This window comes from Pipistrellus hanaki (assembly GCF_964339955.1).
Source record: "Pipistrellus hanaki genome assembly, chromosome: 13".
Lineage (NCBI taxonomy): Eukaryota > Metazoa > Chordata > Mammalia > Chiroptera > Vespertilionidae > Pipistrellus > Pipistrellus hanaki.
Window position 1 is genome coordinate 58,647,387 of NC_140515.1, and position 24,693 is coordinate 58,672,079.

At 71.4% G+C, this 24,693-nt stretch overlaps 2 protein-coding genes across 4 annotated transcripts in view; both read right to left on the reverse strand.

Moving 5' to 3' along the window:
• SEMA3F (semaphorin 3F) overlaps nt 1–24,693 on the reverse strand; it is a 27,152-nt gene continuing 2,459 nt past the window's right edge. Inside the window, exons 2-19 of one of the 3 annotated variants that reach the window (XM_084902285.1) lie at nt 23,030–23,183; nt 10,927–11,087; nt 10,718–10,780; nt 10,495–10,614; nt 9,846–9,938; nt 8,361–8,454; nt 7,123–7,242; nt 6,627–6,766; nt 6,065–6,179; nt 5,785–5,854; nt 5,402–5,546; nt 4,019–4,241; nt 3,391–3,479; nt 3,231–3,272; nt 2,920–3,077; nt 2,458–2,525; nt 1,756–1,889; nt 1–1,193 (exon numbers count right to left, since the gene is read on the reverse strand). In XM_084902285.1, coding sequence (XP_084758411.1) covers nt 789–1,193; nt 1,756–1,889; nt 2,458–2,525; nt 2,920–3,077; nt 3,231–3,272; nt 3,391–3,479; nt 4,019–4,241; nt 5,402–5,546; nt 5,785–5,854; nt 6,065–6,179; nt 6,627–6,766; nt 7,123–7,242; nt 8,361–8,454; nt 9,846–9,938; nt 10,495–10,614; nt 10,718–10,780; nt 10,927–11,087; nt 23,030–23,141 — 2,352 coding nt within the window. In that variant the 5' untranslated portion in view covers nt 23,142–23,183 and the 3' untranslated portion in view covers nt 1–788. Of the gene's footprint in view, nt 1,194–1,755; nt 1,890–2,457; nt 2,526–2,919; nt 3,078–3,230; nt 3,273–3,390; nt 3,480–4,018; nt 4,242–5,401; nt 5,547–5,784; nt 6,180–6,626; nt 6,767–7,122; nt 7,243–8,360; nt 8,455–9,845; nt 9,939–10,494; nt 10,615–10,717; nt 10,781–10,926; nt 11,088–23,029; nt 23,184–24,693 lie in introns of all 3 variants that reach the window. The other 2 variants (XM_084902286.1, XM_084902284.1) reach the window with 2 other exon arrangements.
• The window catches only part of LOC311631528 (uncharacterized protein), a gene marked incomplete at both ends in the record, with an annotated part of 8,177 nt that continues 6,651 nt past the window's right edge, over nt 23,168–24,693 (reverse strand). Inside the window, one exon of the mRNA XM_084901709.1 lies at nt 23,168–23,874. Within this exon, the coding sequence (XP_084757835.1) occupies nt 23,168–23,874 (707 nt within the window). The remainder of the gene's footprint in view (nt 23,875–24,693) is intronic.

Sequence of the window (24,693 nt, forward strand, 5' to 3'; positions counted from 1 at the left end):
TCCAGTCCCAGAGCCAGTGTTTATTAACAAGATGGAGCCCAGGGGGGCCGGGCAGCGAGGGCCCCCGGGAGCCCCATCCGCCTGCCCCCCAGAGCTATGTACACCCCTCACCCAGAGCGGGCGCAGGAGGGAGCCCCGGCCGACCCCAGGCTTGTGCCCGCAGCCCCGCCGGTGCCCAGCCCCTCTGCAATGCGCCAGCCTGAGCCACAGCGGCACCGACAGCCCAGAGGGCGCGGCCAGGCAGGGAGGGCTGATGGGCCCCCATCCACAGCGTCCTCTGCTCATCCCCAATAAATAGAGAATAAATACCCGGGCGGGCTGGCCTTGACCCAGCCCTTCCCGGGCAGGGCCGTCCTGATGGCCGCACGCTCGCCCCTCCGTGCGCAGCTGGCCCTCCCGCCCGTCGGCGGAGTCCTCCGTCCACGGTGGGCGGCCTGGCACAGCACGCCGGCGAGGGGTCCAGTCCGTGTCCCGTGGCGCGCTCCTCCGTGTCCCGTGGGTCCCGGCGGCGGCCGTGGCCGGCGGCTGTGGCGGGTGACCCGGCGGCAGGGCCGTGCAGTCCGGGCCTGGCCGCCGGCTGTGGGGCCGGGCGGCCCGTTCTCTGCGTCCGTCTCTGACCGGCCCGGGCGGGTGTGCCGCCGCCGCCGCCCGGCAGGCTGTGTACAACCACCAATAAATACTGTCTCTGAGGGGCGGGTGTGTATAGAATATAGACGTTTTATATATATATATCTATATATCTTTATATTAAAAGGGCGGGCGGGCGCCGCGGCAGGCCGGGCGCCGCCTCAGGTGTCCGGGGCGTGGTGGCGGCGGTTCCGGGGCTTCTTCTGGTCCGGGGGCTCGGGGGGCCGGGGGGCCGCGGGCTCCCGGGGGCCGGGGGGCACGTGGCGCCAGTAGCCCTGGCAGTACTGGTGGAGGAGGCCCACTTCGGGCTGGGCCAGCAGCTGGGCCAGCTCCTGGTACGCGGGGGTCGGGGGGCCAGCGCCGGGGGCGGGCGGGGCGCTGGCCGGCGGCGGGAAGAGGGCGGCGTGCACCGCGTCCCGGCCCAGCACGTGCAGCTGCACCCGCGTGACCACGTGCTTGAAGTTGTTCTCGGTGGCCGTGCATGAGTACAGGCCGCGGTCGCCCGGCTGCAGCGCGCGGAGCAGCAGGCCCTGGTCCGTGCGCAGGAGGCGCTCCTCCGCCCGGATCTGCGGGGGAGCGGGAGGAGGCTGGGACCCGTCCCCCGGGCTGGGACCCGTCCCCCGGGCTGGGACCCGTCCCCCGGGCAGAGGGGGCTCAGGCTGTGCCCCTGCCGCCGGCAGCTCTGGCTCAGCCCAGGGCCACCCCGTGCAGGTTTCACACGGAACGAGGCGTTCCCACCGCCTCCACTCCGGGGTGGCCACGGGGCGGTGCGATGAGCATGCGGACACCCACGGAGAACGGCTACTCCGTGAGCACTCCCAGCTGGGCTCCTCGGAACGCCCAGGAAGAGGGGCCCCCGGGATTCTTCCCCGAGCTCACCCCGGACGTCCTGCCGTGGGCGCCCCCGTGGGGCGGGGCGGGGCGGGCCCAGTAAGAGGCACCTGGGACCGGTCCCCGTGGCCTCCAAGCCCACGTCCCGGTTCCTGGGGGTCCTCGCGGGAGGGGGGGTCCTTACGCCCAGCTGCCCCCATGGGCTCCGCCCGCCTGCACTCAGGGGTGTGCACGCTCAGAGGGCTCCTGCCCCCGAGGGGGCGGGGGGGGGTGGGGGGCGGAGGGGGCGGCAGTCACCTCGCGGCGCCGGTCGCTGGGGTCGCGCTGGAACAGCCACTTGACGGCGGCCTGGGGCGAGCGGGGCTGGCACTCCAGGAAGGCGGCGCTGCCCGCCACGCCGTACTGCACCGCCTCCACCGCGTTCTTGTTGGCTGCGGGCGGCGGCGGTGAGGAGCTGCCGGCAGGGCCCCCACCCACACCGCCGGAGGGTGCCGGGACACCCAGTGCTGAAGCCCCAAGCCCCTCACCCTGCGGGCAGCCTGAGACCCTTCCCCTGGGCCTGGGGAGACCTGGTGGCTGGCAGGGGGAGGGCAGGGGTGGGATGGGGGCGGGGGGGGTAGGGCAGGGGGTGGGGGTGGGATGGGTGCGGGGTAGGGCAGGGGGGTGGGATGGGGGTGGGGCGGGATGGGGGCGGGGCGGGGCTGGGATGGGGCTGGGGGAGGGCAGGGGTGGGATGGGGGCGGGGGGGTAGGGCAGGGGGTGGGGGTGGGATGGGTGCGGGGTAGGGCAGGGGGGTGGGATGGGGGTGGGGCGGGATGGGGGCGGGGCGGGGCTGGGATGGGGCTGGGGGAGGGCAGGGGTGGGATGGGGGCGGGGGGTAGGGCAGGGGGTGGGGGTGGGATGGGGTGGGGTGGGGGTAGAGCAGGGGGGTGGGATGGGGGTGGGGCGGGATGGGGGCGGGGCGGGATGGGGTGGGGTAGGGCACGCTGGCGCACTCACCATTGGAGTTGAAGCCGCGGCACTGCCGGATGGGGTTCCCGTGCCGGACGTCCTGCCGGCGGCTCCGCCTGGGGAGGAGAGCCGCGGACGGCCGCCTAAGGAATCCGCGCCCCCCCCCCCCCCCGGGCCCCGCACCCTGAGACCAGGTCACAGACTCCTCCTGGTGCCGGGCCTCCCCCCCCCCCCGGGGGCCTGGCCTGTGGCACCTTCCCCCCCTCCCGGGGGCCTGGCCTGTGGCACCTTCCCCCCCCCTCCCGGGGCCTGGCCTGTGGCACCTCCCCCCCCCCGGGGGCCTGGCCTGTGGCACCTTCCCCCCCCCCCGCCCGGGGCCTGGCCTGTGGCACCTTCCCCCCCCCCGCCCGGGGCCTGGCCTGTGGCACCTTCCCCCCCTCCCGGGCCTGGCCTGTGGCACCTCCCCCCCCCGGGGGCCTGGCCTGTGCCGGGACCCAGCCGCGGGCGCACCTCTTGGAGGAGGCCGTGTAGCGGGAGCAGGCCTGGCCGTCCCAGGCGCAGTAGGGGTCCCGGGCGAGGCAGCAGTCGGCGCAGGCGGCCCCGTAGGCCTGGCAGCGGTGCAGGCTCAGGTGCGTGACGCCCACGGCCGAGGCCACGTACAGTTGTTGCTGAGGGAGGGGGAGGGGGAGGGTTAGTTCCCCCCGCTGGGCGGGCCCCTTCCCGTCCTGCCCCGTGCCTCAGTTTCCCCACCCCTGTGCCCAGGGCACGACCCCGAAGGGAGCAGGCTCTGCCTCCCCGCAGCCCGCCCCCCGGAAGCTCACCCTCTTGGAGGAGATGGTCATGGTCTTGACGGGCGCGGGGTCCTGGAAGAGGGAAGGGCTGGTTGGCCTGGGGCTCTGGCACCTCCCGCCCTGCCCCGGTGGCTCTGAGCCGGGGGCGGGCACAGAGGGCCCGGGCGAGGGCAGGCGGGGTCACACCCACCTTAAACACCTCCACCTCCTCCAGCATGAGCTCCTCCACCTCCTGGTCGTCCTTGGGCAGCACGATGACCTTCTGCACTGTGCCGCGGTCTGGACGGGCCGGGCAGGGCCTCAGGGGGCTGAGGGCGCTGGGGGAGGGGCACCAGCCTCAGCCCCGTCCCCACCAGGGCCCGACCCCGAGGGCAGTGGCCAGCGGCTCGGTGCCCGGGCCGGAGCCTCCCGATGACGGGGGGCCTCAGAGGGCCGGCCGGGGTCAGGGGCGCCCCCACCAGACCCTGCTGGGCGCCGCTCGGAGCGGGTGCCAGTGGCCAGTGCAGAGGCAGCGGGAGCCGGGGGGGTGCGCTTCACGAGGGCGCCTACGAGCGCCTGCGTTGGGACCCCCATATCCTGGAGGCGTCTGCCATGCCCCCCCCCCCTGCTCCTCCATGGTGCCCGTCCCCCAGGGGTGAGGACGGGGTCTGCCCACCCCTCGCCGTCATCCTGGCACCAGGGAGACGGCTCCGGAGGACGAAGGGGGCGGAGTCGACCTTGACCAGCCGGTGGCCACCCCTCCGCCGCGGCCCCAGCCCCTGGGAGAAGCACCCTCCACCCCCGGGCCCAGCAGGAGGGCAGGGAGCAGCAGTGGGTACCTGTGCCCAGGAAAAGCACCTCATAGCGCCCGTCGGCTGCATCCACCTGGTCCACGGCGACGGTGGTGAGCCGGTAGGGGGCGCCCGTGCGGACCACCAGGGGCCGCCGCTGCAGCGGGTACACGGGCTGGTACATGAGCGGGTGGCTGCGCATGAAGTTGATGACCTCGTCGGGGTAGTCCTTGGTGGACTTCATGGAGGGCGTGAAGGTCCCGCCCGGGCACTGCGGGCAGGCGAGCGGTCAGGCCCAGGCCGCCGGGGGCTCCCGGGCCCACGGCCACAGGACAGGCCTCTGTCTGTCTGTCTGTCTGCCTGCCCACCACTCGCCACTCGCTCCTCAGTCAGCCAGGGTCTGCCCTGCCCCAGCCTCTGCAGCGCCCGCTCCAGGGGAGGCCCAGGCCCCACAGTGCCGACCCCAGGCCACCTCCCTGGCCCCATGTGCCAGGCCTGTGGCCACCTTCTGCAGAGCTGACCACTCCCACCCCCGCCCCCGCCCTGAGGTCTCCTTCCCCGGATGCTCCTCACGCAGCCCCAGCCGCCCAGCCCGCCGGCTCAGCAGGCCTGCAGGCCCTGAACTCCTTCAGCACCGGCTATCCCTCCCCTCCCGCCCCTGCCCAGCCTCCCAGTTCTGCTGACTGTCTGAGGCACTGAACCAGCCGCACTGCCTGCTGTGGCCTTGAACTCCAAGATCAAGGCATCACCTCCACCAACCGCCCCTCACCTACTGCCTGCCCCACGCTGACCAGCCCGCCGCCCGCGTCTGCCCTGAGCTCTTCCCCCAACTTCCAGCTCCCAAGCAGCCCCCAGGAGCCGCCCCCAGGAGCCGCCCCCAGGAGCCGCCCCCAGGAGCCGCCGCCACAGCGCCCACCGGCTCTGCTCCGGACCTGGCGGAGCCGGTCACAGCCCGCACAGCTGTGGTGTTAACGTTTCCGCTTTACTGGTCTGGCTCAGCGGATAAAGCATCGGCCCATGGCCTGAAGGTCCCCGGGTTCGATTCCGGTCAAGGGCACGTCCCTCGTACCTCCGCTGCAGGTTCCATCCCCAGCCCTGACTGGGCCTTGTGTGGGAGACACCCCATCCATGTGTCCCTCCCGTCCACGTTTCTCTGCCTCTCCCCCCCTCCACCCTCTACACACCGTGGGAAGTGCGCTCAGGTGAGGACTGAAGGCAGAGGAGCCTCAGCTGCGGGCAAGGGGGCTGCCCTGTGCGCCCGCCCCCCGCCCCCGCCCCCGCCCCGGGGGCTGCCCTGTGCACCCGTCCCCTGCCCCCACCCCCACCCCGCCCCGGGGGCTGCCCTGTGCCCCGCGCCCCCCCCCACCCCGGGGCTGCCCTGTGCGCCCCCCCCGCCCCCGCCCGGGCCTCGGGGGGCCGGAGTGCGCTCACCGTGCCGGGCCGCGGGTAGGGCATCTTCCCGGAGAAGGGCATCCACTGATAGTTGGGGCCCTCCTTGTGCGCGAAGGGCCCGTTGAAGACCATGCGGATGTCGGCCATGGAGTACACGCACACGGCGGAGCCTCGGAACACGGAGCTGCCCGGCGGGCGCGGCTGGTACCGGGTGGGCCTGGGCCCCGGCCTCCCGTCCACCCCCTCACGGCGCCCGAGGGCCGGACTCCACGACCCGTGGCCCCCAACCCCACCTCACCGCCCAAGGCACCCGCATCACCCCCCCCCCCCCCCCCCCGGCACTCAGCACCCGCCTCACCCGGAGGAGCCCCGCCTCACCCGCCCCCGGCACCCAGCACCCAGCACCCAGCACCCAGCCTCACCCGGAGGAGGTGAAGACAGCGTAGATGACCGGGTTCCGCACGTCCTGGGTCTGCTGCACAAACACGTCCTCTGGGGAGAGGAGCGGCCGCTGGAGTTGCGTGGCCGGAGCCAGGAAGACCGCCCCCCGGGGCTCTGACCGCCCCCACCCAGGCCCCCGGAGCCAGGGAGACACACCCCCCCCACCGGGCTCTGACCGCCCCCGCCCAGGCCGGAGCCGGGGAGCCGCCCCCGGGGCGGAGCTGTGATTGACCGCCCCCCCCGCCCAGGCCCCGCACTCACGGAGCTCGTCGAAGTGCGTCTCGATGCCGTCGTGGCCGGGCACGGAGCACACCAGCCGCGCCTTCAGGAAGGTGCTCCACTTGTTGACCAGGCAGCAGTGGCCGCCGTCGTCATTCTGGGGGGGGGGGGGGGGGAAGGCCGGGTCAGGTCCGGGCCCCCGTCCCTGGTCCCCTGGTCCCTGCCCCGCCGGGCCCCCGTCCCTGGTCCCCTGGTCCCTGCCCCCGCCGGGCCCCCGTCCCTGGTCCCCTGGTCCCTGCCCCGCCGGGCCCCCGTCCCTGGTCCCCTGCCCCCGCCGGGCCCCCGTCCCTGGTCCCTGCCCCCGCCGGGCCCCCGTCCCTGGTCCCCTGGTCCCTGCCCCCGCCGGGCCCCCGTCCCTGGTCCCCTGGTCCCTGCCCCGCCGGGCCCCCGTCCCTGGTCCCCTGCCCCCGCCGGGCCCCCGTCCCTGGTCCCTGCCCCCGCCGGGCCCCCGTCCCTGGTCTCCTGCCCCCACCGGGCCCCCGTCCCTGGTCCCCTGGTCCCTGCCCCGCCCAGGGCTGCCAGAGCAGGGCCGGGCGGCGCCTACCAGGCAGATGCGGCCGATGCGGGCGTACACGGCGGGGCTCTGCGGCGCCTCGGCCGAGCGCTCGCGGAAGAAGAAGTACAGCTTGTCGTCGTTGCGCTCCGCACTGTCGGGGATGAGCTCCGCGTGGATGAACGAGGGGTCTGCGGGCACGGGCGTCAGCGGGCACCTCCCCCCCCCCCATCCCGGGGCACCAACTCTTCCCCAGCCACCCCCCAATCCAGGGGCACCCCGACCCCTCCCCAGCCACCCCCCAATCCAGGGGCACCGACCCCTCCCCAGCCACCCCCCAATCCAGGGGCACCCCGACCCCTCCCCAGCCACCCCCCAATCCAGGGGCACCCCCACCCCTCCCCAGCCACCCCCCAATCCAGGGGCACCCCCACCCCTCCCCAGCCACCCCCCAATCCAGGAGCACCCCGACCCCTCCCCAGCCAGGCACAGGCTGGGAACCCCGGATGTCCCGGACCTGCCGCCGGGCGGGGCCTGGCGGCCTCACCGTTGAGCCAGCGGGAGTTGTGCTGGTCGGTGCGCATGGCCGTCTGCTTGCCCAGCGTGCGGAAGATGGCGGCGTCCGTGCCCATGAAGTCGATGTACACGCCGGCATACAGCTCCTCGTCTGCGGGCGGAAGGGCCGGTCAGGGGCCGCCCTTTGCCAGGACCGGAGCCGGCATCGGGGCCCACTGACCTGCAGGGGCGGGGCCGGTCTCCCCGCTGCCCAGGGCCTGGTGAGCGGGTGCTGGCCATCTGAGACAGGCCCTGGGGACGGGGTTCAGCACCAGAGCCCATTTCTGGGGAGACCTCCGGGCGTGGCTGCTGCAGGCTGCGAGCCGAGGGCGGCCCTGGCGGCGCCCCCCCCCCCCCCCTCACACGGCATCTGCGCCCTCAGGATCCGCCCTCAGGAGCGGGCGACAGTCAGTGCCAGAAGCCAGGAAGCAGCGAGCTGGGTGCACGTCCCCTTTAAAGGAACTGGTTCACGTGGAACTTCACAGACTTCAGTTCCAACCACAGCTCCGTCCCCAGGATGCCGGCACCTGGCCCGCGGCCCTCGCCCCGCTCCCAGCCTCCCCGGGGGCCCGGCCCCGCAGCCGCCTTGGCCGGGCTTTGCCATCAGGCTGGGACCTTCTCGCTCGCCAGGATGGGAGGAGATGCCCACCCCCCGCCCCGGGGCCTGGAGCCGGCAGGCGCTCCGAGGCAGGACGGGGCGGGACCAGGGTCAGGGGGGCTCGCCCCTGTGGGCAGGGGTGGCAGCTGCTCCTGAGGCCCAGACAGGACCCCTCCCTCCTTAGAGAACATCCCCCAACCTCCCCAGACACCTGGCCAGACCAAAACACTGCCCACCGGTCCCGGGGCCGGGACTCCCCGGGGTGCATGCTGCGGTCTCCCCCAGCCTCCCAGGCAAACCGAGGACACGTGATAGGATCATCGCCCCCTACTCCCCTTTACCCCCCTACTCCCCTTTACCCCCCCTACTCCCCTTTACCCCCCCAGACTCAGCCTGTCCTGTCCCCGCCTCCAGGCTGCCCGCGGCCACACAGATTGTGTGTGTGTGTGTGGGGGGGGGGGGGGTGTCTGACCCTCCACATCACCACCCGCCCCACCTCTGCCCCTCAGCTCCCTCACACTGGGGCCTGCTGTAGCCCTCTCCCCACCAGGTGGGGCCCACTGGGGGTTCAGGCACCACCCGCTCGGCAGCAGAGTTCCGGCGGAGGGACGGGGGGGGGAAGGGGCACTCACTGATGAGGGCCGAGGCCGTGTCCAGCTTGGGGTCATAGGGACACTTGCCCTTCCCGGACTCGAGTCTCTCGGGCTCCAGGTAGAAGATGTAGTCCTGCGGGCAGAGGGCGGCTCAGCACGCCGGCGGTCCACGGCCGAGGAGGGGCAGGTCCACAGCCCCGGGGGCCCGGGGCCCCGCCCTCCCCGCCCCAGATCCCCGGGTCAGCCAGGCGGCCAGGGCAGGGCCACTCGCAGGTTCCCAGGTCTGAGCGCTCGGCTCCCGGGCCTGCAGCCCCCACGCCCGCCGGGGCAGGACAGTGGGTGAGGCCTGCTTGGGCCCAGAGGCGTAGCTCTGAGCTGTGGCGGTCTGCGCTGGGCCCAGGACAGCCACCTGGTCAGGGTGGGGGCACGGCCACCGGCCTGGGTCCTGTCCTTCGCCCTCAGGTCCCACCAGGTCGGCCGGCTCTGTGGTCACCCACGTCCTCGGACTGACTGATAGGCCACGGCCTTCGGCCTGCCCCCCGTGGGCCTCCAGGTCTCCCCTGGCAGCCAGGCACGGAAGGGTCCCCCCAAACCACACGGAATTGACAAAGCCTCCTGCCCGCCCCGCCCCGCCCCCCCCCCCGGGGATGCCAGAGGGAGGCTGGGAAGGCACGGAGACAGGGAGGGGCTCCTGGGAGAAGGAGGGGGAGGCGCAGAGGCAGGGGTGCAGCGGGTGGCGGGGGAGGAGATGGGAGGTGTGCACAGGCCCGTCTCCAGTTTCACGTTGCACACGCGACTTCCAGCACACATGGGGCTGCACACACACTGGGCACGCTCACTGCAGCTGCACACTCGGCTGGGCACGCTCACTGCAGTTGCACACTCGGCTGGGCACACTCGGCTGGGCACACTCACGGCAGCACATGGCGCCCACTGTTCGCACGCTGGCGCACACGCAGTCTGATGGTCCCCATTCTCAGTACTGCCCGCCACAGACACACATGTTCTCAAGCATCTGCTCTCACTCACCGGCAGCCCCTGGCCCCCTGCCCGCCCCTGCCCAGCCCCCAGCCCCCAGCCCAGCCCCAGGTCAGGACAGTGACAGACAGCTCTGCCCCTCCCGCCCCTGAGCCAACCAGGGGCCCACGGAGGCCCGGGGCATGGAGAGATGCCGGACTGCACACACGTGCCATGTTCCCACTAAGGGTGCTGAACAAATGTGTGCCCACACGTATGTTGGCATGTGTTTGTGCATGTCTACACACATGTGTTCTGAGGGCTCAGGCATGGCTATCCCCAGGCTTCCGTCTTCCCCACCTGGTGGCTTCACGGTTTCTCGCCTTCGAGGTGCACACAAGGGGACGTGAATCCCGGGGGCTTTCAGTCGCTGCAGGGGAGGGGCTGGGGGCACAGAGGTGGGGGACCCGGGGGGGCCGGCCTGGGCATGGGTCCTGGCAGGGGGCCAGGCCGGAGGGGCTCAGCTCAGAGGCGGGCGCCCGGCCTGGGCCTGGAGGAGGAGCCCACCTGGCGTGGGGCTGTGGGCGTCGGGCGGAGGGCACCGTCCGTGGCTCTGCTGCCTCGGCCTCTGACCACCTGCGTCTGGGTCCAGGGCGTGGCCTGAGGAAACGAGGAACCGGTTAGAGCCGGGGAGGGGGGGCAGGGGCTGGGGAGCGGGCTCGGGCTGCCGCCTCTCACCACACACGCAGGAACACACGTGAGCACCGGAGTACACAGAGGCGCCTGTGCATGCACACATACACAGCGAGGCGCACACCTGCACACACGTGCCCCTCGGACCTGTCACTCTCACACACGCTCCACGCGGTCACGCCAGCCACACACGTGCCCACATAGAAATGGAAAAGGGCAGAAGCGGGCGGGCAGGCAGAGTGGGGAAGGGGCTGAGTGGCAGGAGCCGGCCCGGGCATCCCGCCGCCTGATGCCGAGGCCCCGCCGGGCCCCTGGCCGGGCCGCGGTGGAGGCGCCTGCTAGGAGCCGGCCGGGGCACCGAGCTCGGGGAGTGAGCTCACCGCCTCCTCTCACCACCTACGAGAAAGGCACTGTCAGCGTGTCTGGGCGCGGAGACGGCTCTGCGCGGTGAGGGCGGCCGCTCACCGGCGTCACAGACCTGGACGGAGCCTCCCTGCGAGGGGGCGGGGGGGGGGGGGCTCACCTGGGCGCGGCGGCCGCGGTTCACGTAGGTGCACATGGGGTTGTAGGCGCCGGTCCCGCACACGTACAGGTGCGTCCGGTTCCAGGGCTGGATGAGCCTGACGAAGTTCCCGCACTCCCCCTGGCCAGAGGGAAGCCGGAGGTACCCAGGTGCCCGCCTGGCCCCGCCCCGGGACCGCCCGCCGCCGCCCCCCCCCCCCCCGCCCCGCGGCCCCCGCACTCACGTTGCCATCCTTGCCCGAGAGCACGCACTCCTCGATGCGCTGCGGGGAGGCCGCCCAGTGGATCTGCGGACGCGGGACGGGGGTCAGCGCGCGGACAGCCCCCCGCCCGGCCCCGGCCCCCTCCCCGGCCCCCGCCGCCCCGGCCCCCCCCCCCCCCGCGCCCCGGCCCCCGCCCCCGCCCCTCCCCGGCCCCCGCCGCCCCGCCTTACGATGAGCGGCTCGCGGTTGATGTCGTGCAGGTCCAGGGACAGCACGTAGTCCTTGCTGCCCACGTACATGCGGTCGTGGTCCTCGTCCTTGAGCAGGATGCGGTAGTCCGTGGTGTTGAGCAGGAAGTTGAAGAAGTGGGCGGTGCCCGTGGCCTTCAGCTCTGGGGGGGCGGGGCGGGCAGCAGTCAGGACCCTCGGAGACCACCCAGTCACACACCCCTTGGTAGAAGGGTTCCCCCCCCACACACATTGGTCATTTTCACCCCCGGTCCCGCCTCCGGGGAGCACCCAACTTCCTCTCTAGTCCCTGACTTTTTTTTTTACAAAGGGAGAGGGATAGAGAGTTAGAAACATCGGTGAGCGAGAAACATCCATCAGCTGCCTCTTGCATGCCCCCTACTGAGGATGTGTCTGCAACCAAGGTACATGCCCTTGGCCGGAATCGAACCCGGGACCCTTCAGTTCGCAGGCCGACGCTCTATCCACTGAGCCACACCCGTTAGGGCTCTAGTCCCTGACTTTTAAACATACATATTTTTTATTGCTTTCAGAGAGGAAGGGAGAGGGAGAGGGAGAGAATCAGTGATGAGAGAGAAGCCCTGAGGGGCTGCCTCCTGCACCCCCTCCACTGGGGATGGAGCCCCCAACCCGGGCCTGTGCCCTGACCGTGACCTCCTGGTTCACAGGTCCACCCTCCACCACTGAGCCACGCCAGCCGGGCTCTCGTCGCTGACTTGCTGGGAGAAGCAAGGGCAGCTGGGCCAGCCAGGAAGGGGCCACACCAAAGCTGCACCCCGATTCCTCGGCAGTCCCGCCAGCCGGGCCGGGGCGAGGGCAGCAGCAGGAGCCAGCGGGCGGCCATCAAAGCGTCTGCCTGGGCGGGCCGCGCCCACAGGAGCCTCCGCGGGGCAGGTGAGCTCAGGACAGCCGCAGACGTTGGCACGGAGCCGGGTGCCCTGACCTCACCGCCAGACAGAGGGCAAGGCCAGCACGGCGAGTCCCTGCGTCTGAGCGGGCCAGCCAGCCACAGGCACGCGCCTGCGCCACTGCCGCGGGGCTCCCCAGCCCAGGGCGACGGGCTCGGTGCTCTGAGCAGAGGAGGCTTCCTGGGAAGAGCCCTCGGGAGGGGTGGGGCAGCCCCGGGCGGGGGTGGGGGGTGGGGGGACCGCTGAGTCCTGGGTTTCTCTCCTGCCTGAGGCCCTCCCTCCCCTGGTTGCTGGGCAGTCCTCGGGGGGAAGGACAGGAGGGACTGGCTGGGGACAGGCAGGGGCACACACAGGACCCAGGGCACTTGGGAGCCGTCCTCTGGAGGGAGAGCCAGGGACCCTGGTAAGCGCCCCCCTCCCCCGCGGGAGCCCCTCCCCCAGCTGGTCTCCGCTCAGCAGGAGGGGCGGTATGAGGGGGATGAGCACCCCAGCACAGAGGCCTGCGATGGAGCACACAGAGCACACGCGTGTCCGCACGGGGCCCAGGCGTGACTGCACACACGTCCTGAATCAGACGAGGCTGTCACCAGGGGCCAGGCCTGACCCGTCTCCCCAGCCCACATTTGCTAACCCAGCCCACAGCTAGTTACCGTCTCACAGCTGGTGACCATCTCATACACAGCTAGTTACCCATCTCACAGCTGGTGACCATCTCATACAGAGGTAGTTACCCATCTCACAGCTGGTGACCATCTCATACACAGCTAGTTACCTATACACAGCTAGTTACCCATCTCACAGCTGGTGACCATCTCATACACAGCTAGTTACCCATCTCACAGCTGGTGACCATCTCATACAGAGGTAGTTACCCATCTCACAGCTGGTGACCATCTCATACACAGCTAGTTACCTATACACAGCTAGTTACCCATCTCACAGCTGGTGACCATCTCATACACAGCTAGTTACCATCTCACAGGTGGTGACCCATCTCACAACTAGTTAGTCATCTCACAAGTGGTTACCCATCTCGGTTACCCATCTTACAGCTAGTCATCTCACAGGTGCTAACCCATCTCACAGCTGGTGACCACCTCACAGCTGGTGACCATCTCACAGGTGGTGACCATCCACAGGTGGTGACCATCCACAGGTGGGCAATCCCGTGGAGGTCTGGAGAGGGAGAACAGCTGGGCCCAAGACCCTAAAGGGCGGCCTGAGGGAGGCCAGCAGTGCCCCATCCCATCGGTCAGGGTGGCCCGCAGGCAGCTGCTGCCGGGAGCAGTGCGGAGGGCTGCTGAGGCCGCCGTGGTCAGAGCGCCCGGATGTGCTGGGCTGGGCTGGGCGGGGGACGGCAGCCGGGGACTCCCTCTGCGGCCAGAGCCATGCCTGCGGGCTGAGGCCGTGCCCGTCCTCCCCGGCTGGGCGGCAGGAACACAGGTGATGACCTTGGCCGACCTCGGGGGCGCGAGGACGCGGGGATCAAAGGGCCGGGCCGGCTGGCTGGGCCTCGCCCCGGCCCGGCGGCGCCTCTGAAGTCCGGGCGGGCAGCTGGGCACCTGCCCGGCACCTGTTGTCGGCCGCTGGGTCCCCGCCTGGCCGCCCGGCCAGTGACAACAGGAAAGTAAACACCCCCCAGGAAGTGGCCGGGAGGAAGTGGGGCTGCCAGCAGAGCCCCCCAGCCCGGACGGCCCGCCAGGGTTATTTATACCCTGGCTGGGGGCATGGCGCGCCGGGAAGGGGCATTTGGGGGACAATGGAGGGAGGGGAGCGCTGGGCGTGGGAGGAGCTCCAAGCATTCAGACCCAGGACTCCACCAGCTCGTCCCCTCTCCGCGGCCCCGCTCTGGCCTGGGCCTCTAGAATCCAGCCCCCCCCTTCCCCCCGCCATGCTGTGGTTCCCCATTCCCGAGCCCCAAGTCCCAGGCCCCCCGGGCTCAAAGCCCCAGCACCCTGGCCCCCCCTGCCTGAGAGGGAGAGGGAGGGCAGACCCTCCCCCAGCAATGAGGACACTGACGGGGGGGGGGGGGGGTGTGTGTGTGACACGTGGGATCTGACACCTGCCTCTCAGCTCAGTCCAGGGACAGGACGCGGAGGCAGAGGAGGAAGGTGACAGCCAGAGGGCATGGAGGGTGGGCGTCCCACTGAGGCCGTGGCCTCTGGACCGGGGAGGGGCGGCCCGGCCCAGCCAGGCCGGGGGTGGGGATGCCCGCGGGACGGCCAGGCAGGAAGGTGACTCCGTCACAGGGACATGACTCAGGACCCTGGGCCGGCTCCCGGCGGCCACGGGATATGGCGTCAATGGCTCTGGGTCACAGGACGCGGTGCTGGTGGCTGTGGACACCGGGGAGGCCGGCGGGTGGGGAAGGGCGGGCACAGGGTCAGGAGCCTGGTCTGGCGTGGGCTTCGCCGGGCAGGCTCTCCGGCTGGGCCTCCGAGCTCTGAGGTCCGAGGGCCCGGGTGACAGGAAACGCTAATGCTGAGCATCTGCCCCTCCCCCATCCTTTCTGGACCATCTCTGCCCGTGGAAGCAGCCTCCTGGGTCACCACCTATCTACCCTGCCCGTCCTGCGCCCCACTTCCCGGTGCTGTGGGGGGGAGAGCAGAGGGCCAGGGGTTCCTGCTGACTCAGCCCGGCCATCCCTAACGCCATCCTGGCTCTACCCGGTCCCGACCCCCAGGAGCAGAGCGAGGCCCCGAACACCCTGAGGGGGAGGGAGAGGCGGGAGCTCCCCAGGCCCGGGCGGCGGGGGGCAAGTCCATCCAGACTGTGGGGGAACTAAACCAGGCCGGTCACAGTGCAGCCGGTCCGGTCCGGGCAGTGCGCTCCCTCAGGCCCGGGGGTGGGGGTGGGGCAGTCAGCAGGTGTCCGGCCCTCGAAGGAGCAAGGGCTGGGCCAAGGACCTGGGGGCCGGGGGGCACCGGTGTGTGTGCCCGCCCCCAGAGCTGCCCTGACCCAGCCTGGTGACCCCGCAGGCCAGTCCCCGCTCCGCGCCTCGCGTCCCACTGTCCCAGGCCCAGCTCGGAGGGCAGGGTGCCCCCCCAGGGCAGTGCCGAGGGAGGGGCAGGGGTGCGGTTCAGGCTCTGTGGGTGCTGGGACTCCAGCCTGGATGACCTCTGGCCCTGGGGAGGGAGCGTGTGGCGCCCCGCCCCCCCTCACCGGCTGGACGCAGGCTGCGTGGGCGGCATCCGGGAAGGCTTTCCCGTCACCGTCACCGGGAAGGAAGAGCCCCTTCTGGCATCAGACACCTCATTTCCGCAGCCCCGCCCGCCCCGCCCCCCACGGCCATTCCAGGCCCCAGCCCGGCCGCCCGGCCACGGCCCCTGGGCAGCTCTGGGGGCGGCTGACGCTGCCTGGCTTCAGGGAGGCGGGTCCGCGGACCCCGGCCGGCCCGCTGCCCCCGCTGCGGTCCCCGGGACACAGAAAGGGGCCCTCGGGGAGGTGGGCGCCGCCCCCTTGGTTACCGCTCACAAAGCAGGGGCGCTGACTGACAGGCCCCTCCCCCGGCTGCGGGGTGATGGACAGGTCCCCGCGGCCCACCCTGACCTCCGACCTCCCGTGGGCTGGCGCAGCCCTAATCCCGGCTGAAAAGAAACGAGGCGGGTGCTGGCGGGGCCTCAGTCCTCTCCCGCCTCTGAGGAGGGACACTGAGGCGGCAGGAGCCGGCAGCGTGATAACGGCATGAGAGGCAGAGTGCGGCCAGTGCCCCTGGACCCCCGGGGGCCCTGGGAGGGGCCCCCAAGGAAGGCCTGGGCAGGCTGGCCCCCGGCTCCCAGTCTCATCCGCTTTACGGAGCGGCCAGCCGGCCGGGAGGCCTCAGCCCTGGCCACAGCCCTGCAACCGGACCAGGAGCCAGCCCCTGAGCTGGGGGCAGGGCAGCCCCAAAGGCCTGCACACAGCTTCCCCCTGCTGGGCATACACCCCTCCCCCGACCCCGGGGCCACAACGCCAGTACTGGCCAGGCCAACACAGGCCCCGCATCCCAGGGACTCGCCAGCGGGCCGGGCCTCCAGCTGTTCAGGTCCTGGTCTCTGGTGCTCTCCCAGGGCCCCCGCCCCCCAGGATGTTCAGGATGGGAACCCCTAGAAGCCAGGTCCAGGGGGTCTGCCTGGGGGCACAGGCTCTCTGAGCCCACCCCTGGGCCAGGCTCTCCAGACCAGAGACCCAGAGGGCCCCCCCCCAGCCACCCACACGCCCCTCCTTCGCCCCCAAGCAGGTGAGCAGGTCGGTGCCAACAATGCCAATTACAGCCGCTCTTGCCCAATTAGCAGCTAATTGTGGCCTCTCGTCCATTCTGCATAATTAACATGTAAATGACTCGGAGTGTTTGTGCTCAATAACCACTCCGCCTGAATCTAATTTAACCGTCCGCACTGGGACCCAGAGCTGCCACTTCCTGGGACTCTTGGGGGGTGGGAGGGCAGAGTGGAGGGTGGGGGGCAGGTGCCTCCGCTGCCAGCCTGGCCAGGCGGGGACCTGCCGCCGGCATCCCTGACATGCCTGTCCCCATGGGACCCCCGCGGTGGGAAACCCTCCTGAAGGCTCTGTGAACATCCCGCTGCTCTGTAAACAGGCGGAGGGGGCCGGGGAGGGGCCGGGCCGGGGAGGGCCCGGGCGAAATCCCCTGTGAGGAGGCTGGGCAGGGGCTGGGTGTGGGGCTGGGGCTGGGGCTGGGGAGAGGGTGTGGGTGTGGGGCTGGGGGGGGACTGGGAGGTGGGTGTGGTGCTGAGAGGTGGGGGTTGGGACTGGGCCTGGGGGCTGAGGGTTGGGGCCAGGGGCTGGGTCAGCGGTTCCCACGCCCGTTCCGCCCCAGCGCCCACCTGCTCCGCCCAGGCACAGCCCGGAGGGAAGGCGGGCCCTTCCCGGCACACAGGCCAGTGGACCCCGAGGGGCCCCCCTCTCCCCGCTGGACGTCAGGGGCTCCCCTCCTGTCCAGGGGCGGGGGCCACGGCCCAGGTGCCTCCGGGTCCCCGCCCTCCGCCAGGCCCCAGGGTGCCTGATCGGCGAGGGCTTGGCTGGTGGCTCCGGAGGCCACGGGTCCTAGATGGGCCCTCGGTGCACACAGCTGACGGCGTGATGGCGGGAGCCCCCTGGGCGTTCACTGGCCAGCCGGAGTCCAGGCCTGCCCAGCCCGGAGAGGGGGAGGGTTAGGGCGCACGGAGGACGCCAGCCAGGCGAGTGGCTCGCACAGGAATGTGCCCCTAGAAGCGGGGGGGGGGCCTGGTCCTGAGGGGAGGGCTGCCCTGACCCACTTTTCAGGTGGGGACGGAGCCTCCGGTTCCAAGGCCGGCCCCGCCCCTCCTCCCACATTCCAGCCGCCCGGAAACCCCTCGCTCCTTCCTCGGCCTCCTCCCGCAGCTGCAAAAGACAACAAACTCCGCGGCTCGTTTGCCCATAAATCACCGGGGACAGCTCAGCCCCACCGCGGCCCGGTCCCTGCAGGACTCCCCGGGTGCCCACAGGGTCTCAGCCCTGCCCAGCATCTGGTGGGGAAACCGAGGCACTGAGCAGGCAGATGTGTGCTCAGGGCCGTCCCCGGGGGTGCGGGGGTGGGGCTGGGGCCCACGCGGGAGGCCTGTGCTGCCAGTGGGGGGTGTGGACGCAGGGACGGGGGGGGGGCCCTGGCAGAGGCCCAGCCACGGGCCCGGCGGGGGCCCCTACACAGCGGCCGGCCCGCTGACGGGGGTGCACGGCCGCGGAGACCCCGTGGGCTGCAGGGGGACGCACTCCGCCGGGAGGGACGGGCATCGGCAGGAGCCGCAGCGGGAAGAGCTGAAGCTCTCCGCTGAGAGGGGAGACCTCAGGAAAGAGCACGTCCGGTAGGAAGCCAAGGACGGGTCAGGGTGCCGGTGAGAGGGGCGGGGGCGGGGCGGAAGGAGGAAGACTGGGAGGGCAAGGGGGGTCTGGAGCTGAGGCCTGCTGCTCAGAGCGCCTCCTGGTCCCAGAGGGGCCGCTGCTTTGGGCCGGCCCGGCCTGCGGAGGAAGCAGACGGTGTGCCTGCGGGTGGCCCCGAGCACAGCCAGGCCTCCCTCCCCCACAGGCCGGCCTCCGGGGCCTCCGCAGCCGGCACCGGCTCGGCCTCTGCGGGGTCAGGGCCGGGGGTCAGGGCTGGGGCCCGAGGCGCCGCCCTCTCCCTGGGGCCGAGGCGCCCGAGCTGGGCCTGGGCCTCAGACCGGAGCCTCTGGCATCCAGGCCTCTGGCAGAGGCCCTCTTGCTGTTTCTAAGAAAAATGCAGCAGGAATCTTCCCTGCGACTGCAGAGCGCCAAGGGGCCCTCGAGGCGGGGCTCGGATTCCCAGGCCAGCGCCAGGCCGGGCCAGGCCAGGCCAGCTCCCGCCCGGCCGCGGCGAGCAGCCAGGGCTGGTGTCCCCGGCACACGCTGCGGGAGCCGGGACAGCGCCCCAGGGGGGTCCCTGCAGCCGACCGTGGGCCCAGCCAGGCTGGTCGCCCTCCAAGGCTCCCCTTCCCCCCGCACCTCTCACCCTGGGTCTCCCCACAGCGCAGGCCACCTCTGGGATTAAAAAGAGCTTAAAAGTCACAAGGACAAGCACAGACTGCCCCTGGCACCCGGCGCAAGGCCCCGGCCAGCAGACCCCTTCCCAGGTGCCACAGCGCTCACCCGCTCTGCTCCTGCCCTTCTCCTCCCCCATCGCCCTCCTCCAGGAAGTCTGCCAGGATGCCCATGACAGCCATTCTCCTCCTGACCCCACTCCACCCACAGGGCTCAGGGTCCTGCCGCAGTCCTCTCCGAAGGCCAGAAACCGGAGGGAGGGGTGAGGCCGTGCAGGGCTCCGGGGCACCCCGACCGGCCCTCACCTGCCCGCCTCCTGCAGCAGAGCTCCTTGCTGCTGAAACTCCTTTCCTGGGGCCACAGCCGGACTCACGGCCAATCCTCCCAACAGCGCAACGAGGTCACGCCGTGTGCACCCCCGTTAGGAAGCAGGGACACAGAGGGACTCAGATGCTTGAGGCCCACCCACGCTGGGTGCAAGCAGGACAGCCAGAGGTGTCCAGGCCCAGGGAGGGGCCAGGCGTGGGAGAGGCTGAGCCCCTGGTCCGAGGTCACGCCTTCTGGGCCAGTCCTCTCTGCCCCCCCACCCGCACCTCTGCTTCCTACCAACTCTGTGTCCGCTCCCTGCCCGGGGGGGGGGGGGGGGCGGGAGCTGGGGGTCTCCCAGGAGCCAGGGGCAGGGCTCTGAAGGCACCCTGGGCCCACACCCCTCGGAGGGCCGCGGGGCTGGGACGCAGACAGGTGCAGACAGCCAGGAGCCCGCTCCGCGGCTGCCTCCCAAGCCACAGGGTGAAAGATGCTTTTATGAGCGGGATGAGATTTCTATCTCGGCGGTTTCTCTTTAAATTCTTTACGATTACGAAGCAGCGGGGGCTGCCAAGGAACATGATTTACTCCGCGAGCATGCACCAGCTCCCGCGGTGCCAAGGGAGCCGGAGCCAAGCAGGGAGGGGCGGGCGCCGCACCAGGGAGCCGGAGACCAGGCCGGTCCCGCGATGGCAGGCCGGTCCGAAGCTGGGCTGGATGGGCCCGGCCGGCAGCAGGCGGGGCTCCGCAGGACCTGTCCCCGCTCCCCGGAGGGCAGGGAGGGGCCTGATGGGGGCGGGAGCCAGCCCCCGGACCTCCCAGCTCCGAGCGGCCATTCCAAGCCCCCTCAGGAGGGCGGCAGCTCCCATTTCCAGGAAAGCTGATCCCAAACCAGGGATCTGGGCTCAAGTTCACGAGTTGGGTCTTCCTTCCTCCCTCTCTCTGGCTCATCCAGGAACACACACCCATCCTGCTTTCCGCTCCAGGTCCGCCCGTGGCAGTCTCAGCCACCTGACCCTGCCCAGCTCCCCCGCCGCTCCCGGCCTCGAGGCTCCGAGGCTCCCAGCTCCTCACCGCCTGCCTCCCCTGCATCCCGGAGCTCCCTGCCTGCTCTGGCCCGGAGCCCGGGGGCAAGGGCGGGTCCTCCAACTCCCCAACCTCCCTGCTCGCCTGTGCATCAGGCCTGGGACGGGCACGGCGCCAGCAGGGCGTGCACAACCCCACCCACGGCGACCCCTCCTGACCTCCGATCTCAGCGTCTCCTAACAAGGAAAGCCCAGGCTCTGGCTCTCACGGCCACATGCCCATGATGTCAGTGTGGCTGCGGGGCAGGCGGGGCAGGCCAGCAGGGCCTCGCTGGCCCCGGGGCCCTGGCCCCTCACCCCTCCGGGATCCTGGTTTTCCTTCTCTGAAGGGAGAGTGTCCTGGGCACGAAGGCAGCCCAGGGCGACCCCGGCCTCTCCTGGGAGGGAGGCTGGGAAGACGGTGCTGCAGGGCCCTGGAGCCTTGTCCCCAGCGTGTGGGACAGGGCTGTGCCCACGTCCTCCGGCCGCCCTCGCTCCGTCCCAGCCCTGCTCCTGAGGGGCCCGAAGCCTCCCGGCCCCCAGGAAACCGGGGGGCTGCCTCAGGCCTTGGAGGGGCGCCTACCGTCACTCCGATTGTGGGCGTCTTTCCCGACCCCTCTGGTGAGATGGCCTTCTGCCCATCTCCCTACCCCTGCCTCAGTCTCCCCAGCAGCCCAGCTCCTCGTGTTATCACACGACCTCTTTCCCCCACTGAACGCTCTGGGCCCCAAGGCCCAGCCAGGTCCAGCCCGGGCGGCAGCCGCGCCCTGCGGGGGGGCTCCTGGCACCGAGTGAGCATTCCCCGAGCGGAACAAAGGCCCTGGCGGCCGGCTGGCACCTCCCCGCACAGCCAAGGCGGTGCCCTCAGGTGCGGGAGGGGCTGTTCTCCCAGACCCCGTTGGTGGCTCTGGGGTGAAGGGGACCCAGGCCTGGCGAGGAGGGTGGAGGACAGAGGGCTGCGGTCCCGGCTCTCCGGTCCCCGGCAGGCACTGTGAGCTCCAAGACCACCCTGCCCGCCCCGGGGGTCTCCCACGGGCCCCTCACTGTGCCTGGCCTTGGCTGACGGAAGCTCAGGGCTGGCCCCTGGCCCCCTCTCCCTGCCCCCCTCTCCCTGCCCCCCTCTTCGCTTGAGGCTTGGCGGGGGGTGCCCAGGCCGACGGGCAGGCAGCAAGCCCAAGTCTGGCCCAGTTCCTGCCTTTGTTCTTTTATCTGCCCTGGGCAGGAATGCCCCGAATGCCAGCGCCTCCCCTGCAGCGGGACCGGGTCCCTGAGGCCTGCTATGCCAGCTGCTCTATCCGTCCAAGGCACAGATGGGGAAACTGAGGCCCGGGACCAGAGTGGCCACCAGGGCGTCGGGGAGCAGCCCTCTCTGTCCCCGGGAGAAACCCCCTTTCCCAGTCCACACCAGGCGTGGGACCCGTGGGACAGGAGCTGGCCCCCGCTCTCACGCCACACCTGGCGAGGACTCACCCCTCAGCGAGGGCCCTGCCTGCCCATGACCGGCCTCAGACCACCCAGGGCCCGGCGCACAGTCAGAGCCGGGCTCCCAGGGGGCACAGGGACAGGGTGCCCACTGCCTTTCAGCCGGTGGGACTGTAGGTACCCACTCCCGTTCACCGCAGAGTCCCCGGCGCTCCGCAAGGGGCCTGGCGCACAGTAGGTGCCCAAGTAGCTGGTAAACCAGGAGACGTTCACCATCAAACCAGCTCATGTGGGACCAGGAGAGGCCGCTCCGGGCGGGGACACCTGCGTGTGCAAGGGCCCCGAGGCCCGGGCGGCCCGGCTCCCGCAGCCCCGCCCGGCGGCCAGGCCGGCGGCGCCCGGTAGGCTGCCTGCCAGGAGCCGGGCTTTTAGTCACCGCGGTGTTGGCTTCGGAGCTAATTGAGAGCGAATCGACCTGGCTGACGTGGGCGTCAGGCGTCGACAAGGCCAGGGCACCAGGGTTCTATTTCTGGCCTCGCTTCTGCCTCCCGGCTGACCTTGGCCTGCCCTTGCCCGAGCCTCGGTTTCTCTCTCCGGGAAACAGGAACAAAGCCTTCGTCCCTGGAAGGCCAAGGAGGCCCTCCCCACTCGTCATCCCTCCTGCGGCCTCCGGGGTGACGACAAAAATAACCCTAGTGAGTGTCGGGCTCCAGGGTCCCTGGGGTGTGGAGGCCAAGCCACCCACCCTCGCCCTGTGGGGGGAGGGGTGCTCTCACCCCCTGCCTGCACCCTGGGCTGCTGGGAAGGGGGACGGAGAGCGAATCAGGCTCCTTCAAGATTTATTGATCTGCTCTGAGGAATTCCTCCAGGAGGGGCGGTGTCAGCAGGATAAATGGCTCATCTCTCGGCCTGGGAGTGGGGCTGTGTCTGCACACCGCACTGACCCCTCTTCCGCCCGTGCCTCAGGCTCATCCTCAGAAACTCATTCCCCCGGACCCATCGCCTACCCACACCGGCCCGGCCCGCTGCGGGCAGGCGGCGGAGGGCGCGGCTGGGGAACCGGGCTCCCGGCGAGGCGCGGTGAGCACGCTGGGCGGCAGCCGGGCCTGAGGAAGGAAAGTGCTCGGCCCAGCCCTTCACCCCGACAAGTGTGCCCGGAAACCTGGCCCGCCCAGGCCGAGCCCGCCCCGCCCTGGCAGGCGGCTGGGCCGAGTGACCTCAGGCCGGAGGGGGCCACGGCGGAGGACTGGGGAGCGACCCGGGTCCCGCAGGCCCTCCCCGGGGGGCACAGCAGCCTTCTGAAGGCCCAGCCCTCCAGGGAAGGCAGAGCGCGGGCCTCGGCCGCTGCCCTGCGCCTCCGTGCCCGCCTGCCCGGTGCCTCTCTGCAGACCCCGGCCCGGCCCTGGAACCTCCCTGGGGACTAGGAGCTGGGCCTGCCACAGCGCACACTCTCCCAGAGCTCACCGGTGGCCTACCGTCCCCACCCCGGGCACAGCCCACAGCACCCTCCCCGGTTCCTGGGAACCCTCCCGCCCACACCTGCACCCACAGGGAGGCTGCTCAAGCGCCCACACCCTGCAGAGCAGGTCCTGGGCCTCCGCTTCCTGGAGGCCGTGCCTGCTGCTCTCTGACCGCCCCCGGCTGCCCAGTCCGCACTCAGGCCCGAGGCCAGACTCACCTCCGCCTCCAGAAGGGACCCGGGCTTAGGACCCTTCTCCAAAACGTCTGAGCGGCCCCCTCCAGCCTCCCAGCAGCCGACACCGCCCTGTCCGGCCTCACCCCCTGGCCACCCGCGTGGTCCTCGTGTGCCGGGACCTCTCCCCTCTCCCACGCCTGCGCACAGGGGCTGCCGGGCACCCCGCGGCCGCTTACCTTTGAAGGAGAGCCGGACGCGGGGCGCGGCCGGCGGCGGGTCCTGGGCGGGGGCGGCGGGCCAGGCCCCGGTCACGAGGGAAGCCCAGAGGAGGAGGCAGGCCACAGGCATCGTGGGAGGCCGGGCCCCGAGGCAGCTCAGCGGTCCGGACACCTGGAGGCAGAGCCACGGGCGGAGTGAGGCAGAGCGGGTCCTGTCCCGCCACGTCCCCGCGTGGAAGGCTGCCAAGGGCCTCGGTTTCCCGTCTGAACAGACAGGGTGCCAGTCTCCTCACCACCCCTCGGCCCGGGCCTGGGTGCCAGTGCGAGCGCCTCACGCCCTTTCTCGTCCCCATTTCGTCTCCGTAACCGATGGCCCTGAAGACCAAGCCGCCAGTGCGGCCGGGTCACCGCGCTGGGGGTGGGGGGGGCTGGAGACTCTCCCGGTCCCCGGCCCAGCCCGGCGGCACCCCCAGGCCCGGCTCCGGGTCTGTAGCCTCTGCGTTCCCACAGGCTCTTCCTCACGCCGCCCCCAACCGAGCGGCCGCCCAGCCCCCCCCAAGGCTGGGGACAGCGGTGGGCCACCTCTCCCCACACAGGGGACAGGGCCTGATTATCGGGGTGCGGTACGCGGAGAATGGGGGCGCACAGCAGCCAGGACCGGAGGGGCAGGGACGAGCAGAGTCTGCTTCTACAGAAACCACAGCAGGAGGGATCCGGGTCAGACTGCGGGAGGACTGCCCGCTGGGGGCGCAGAGGGGCGCCGGGACGGGGGTGGCCGGCGGGCTCTCCCGCAGAATGCCCGCTCCCCGCGGGCCCCAGTCTCGGCGCGGTGGCTTCCAGTGTTGTCTCCCCAGGCAGACGGGCTGTTGGTAAACGCAGCCCAGCACCAGTTGTCAGAACATATTGCTCCTCCGGCAAAAGCAGCGCCAGCTCCCCGCCCCCCCCAGATGCACCGGCGGCGGTGGTGGGGGCACCAGGAGCCACACTGTGAGCCCCACCCCCTGACCTGCTCTGGCCATGCCCTCCTCCCGGCAGACCGGGCCCAGGTGACCGCTGGGCCCTGGGGTGGGTGAGGGCCTTGCCCGGGCTGACACCTGCTGGGTGAGGCCCAGCTGCCACCTCTGACTGCCAGGCCCCACTGGGCAGCCCCTGGTGCCCTTGGCTGACCCGCCCCCCCAAGCCCGGGCCTCTCCCGCCAGGCCAACCACTCAGGTCCCTCAGACAGGAAGCGCAGCTGGGGCTTCCTGGCCGCTCCCCGGGGGGCACCCTCTGCGGGAAAGCCCTCTCCTGGGTGCTGGCATCTCTGTTCCCTCTGAATCCCCAGCACAGACGCTCCTCCTGGGAGGCTGGGGGAGGGGAGAGTCAGAACCAGCCCCTTCCCCGCCTGCAGGGGTGGGGGTGGGGGCACAGCGCTGGTGCTGGCTGAATGCAGGCTGATGGGGGCCAGGTGGGGAAGGGCTGTGCAGCCACACCCCCTTGGGGTACACCCGGGAGGCCCCACTAACCATTGTGGACACACGCACGCACACACGCTCACGTGCATGCCCACACATGTTCGCACAGGCATGTGTTTGCTCAAGAACTTGACCTGCCAGTGGGTGGGGCTCAGAGACGCTGGAGACAGGGTCCTGGCCTGGGAGGAGTCCCTGGGGGAGCTTTGATCCCATTTATGGGCGGCGGGG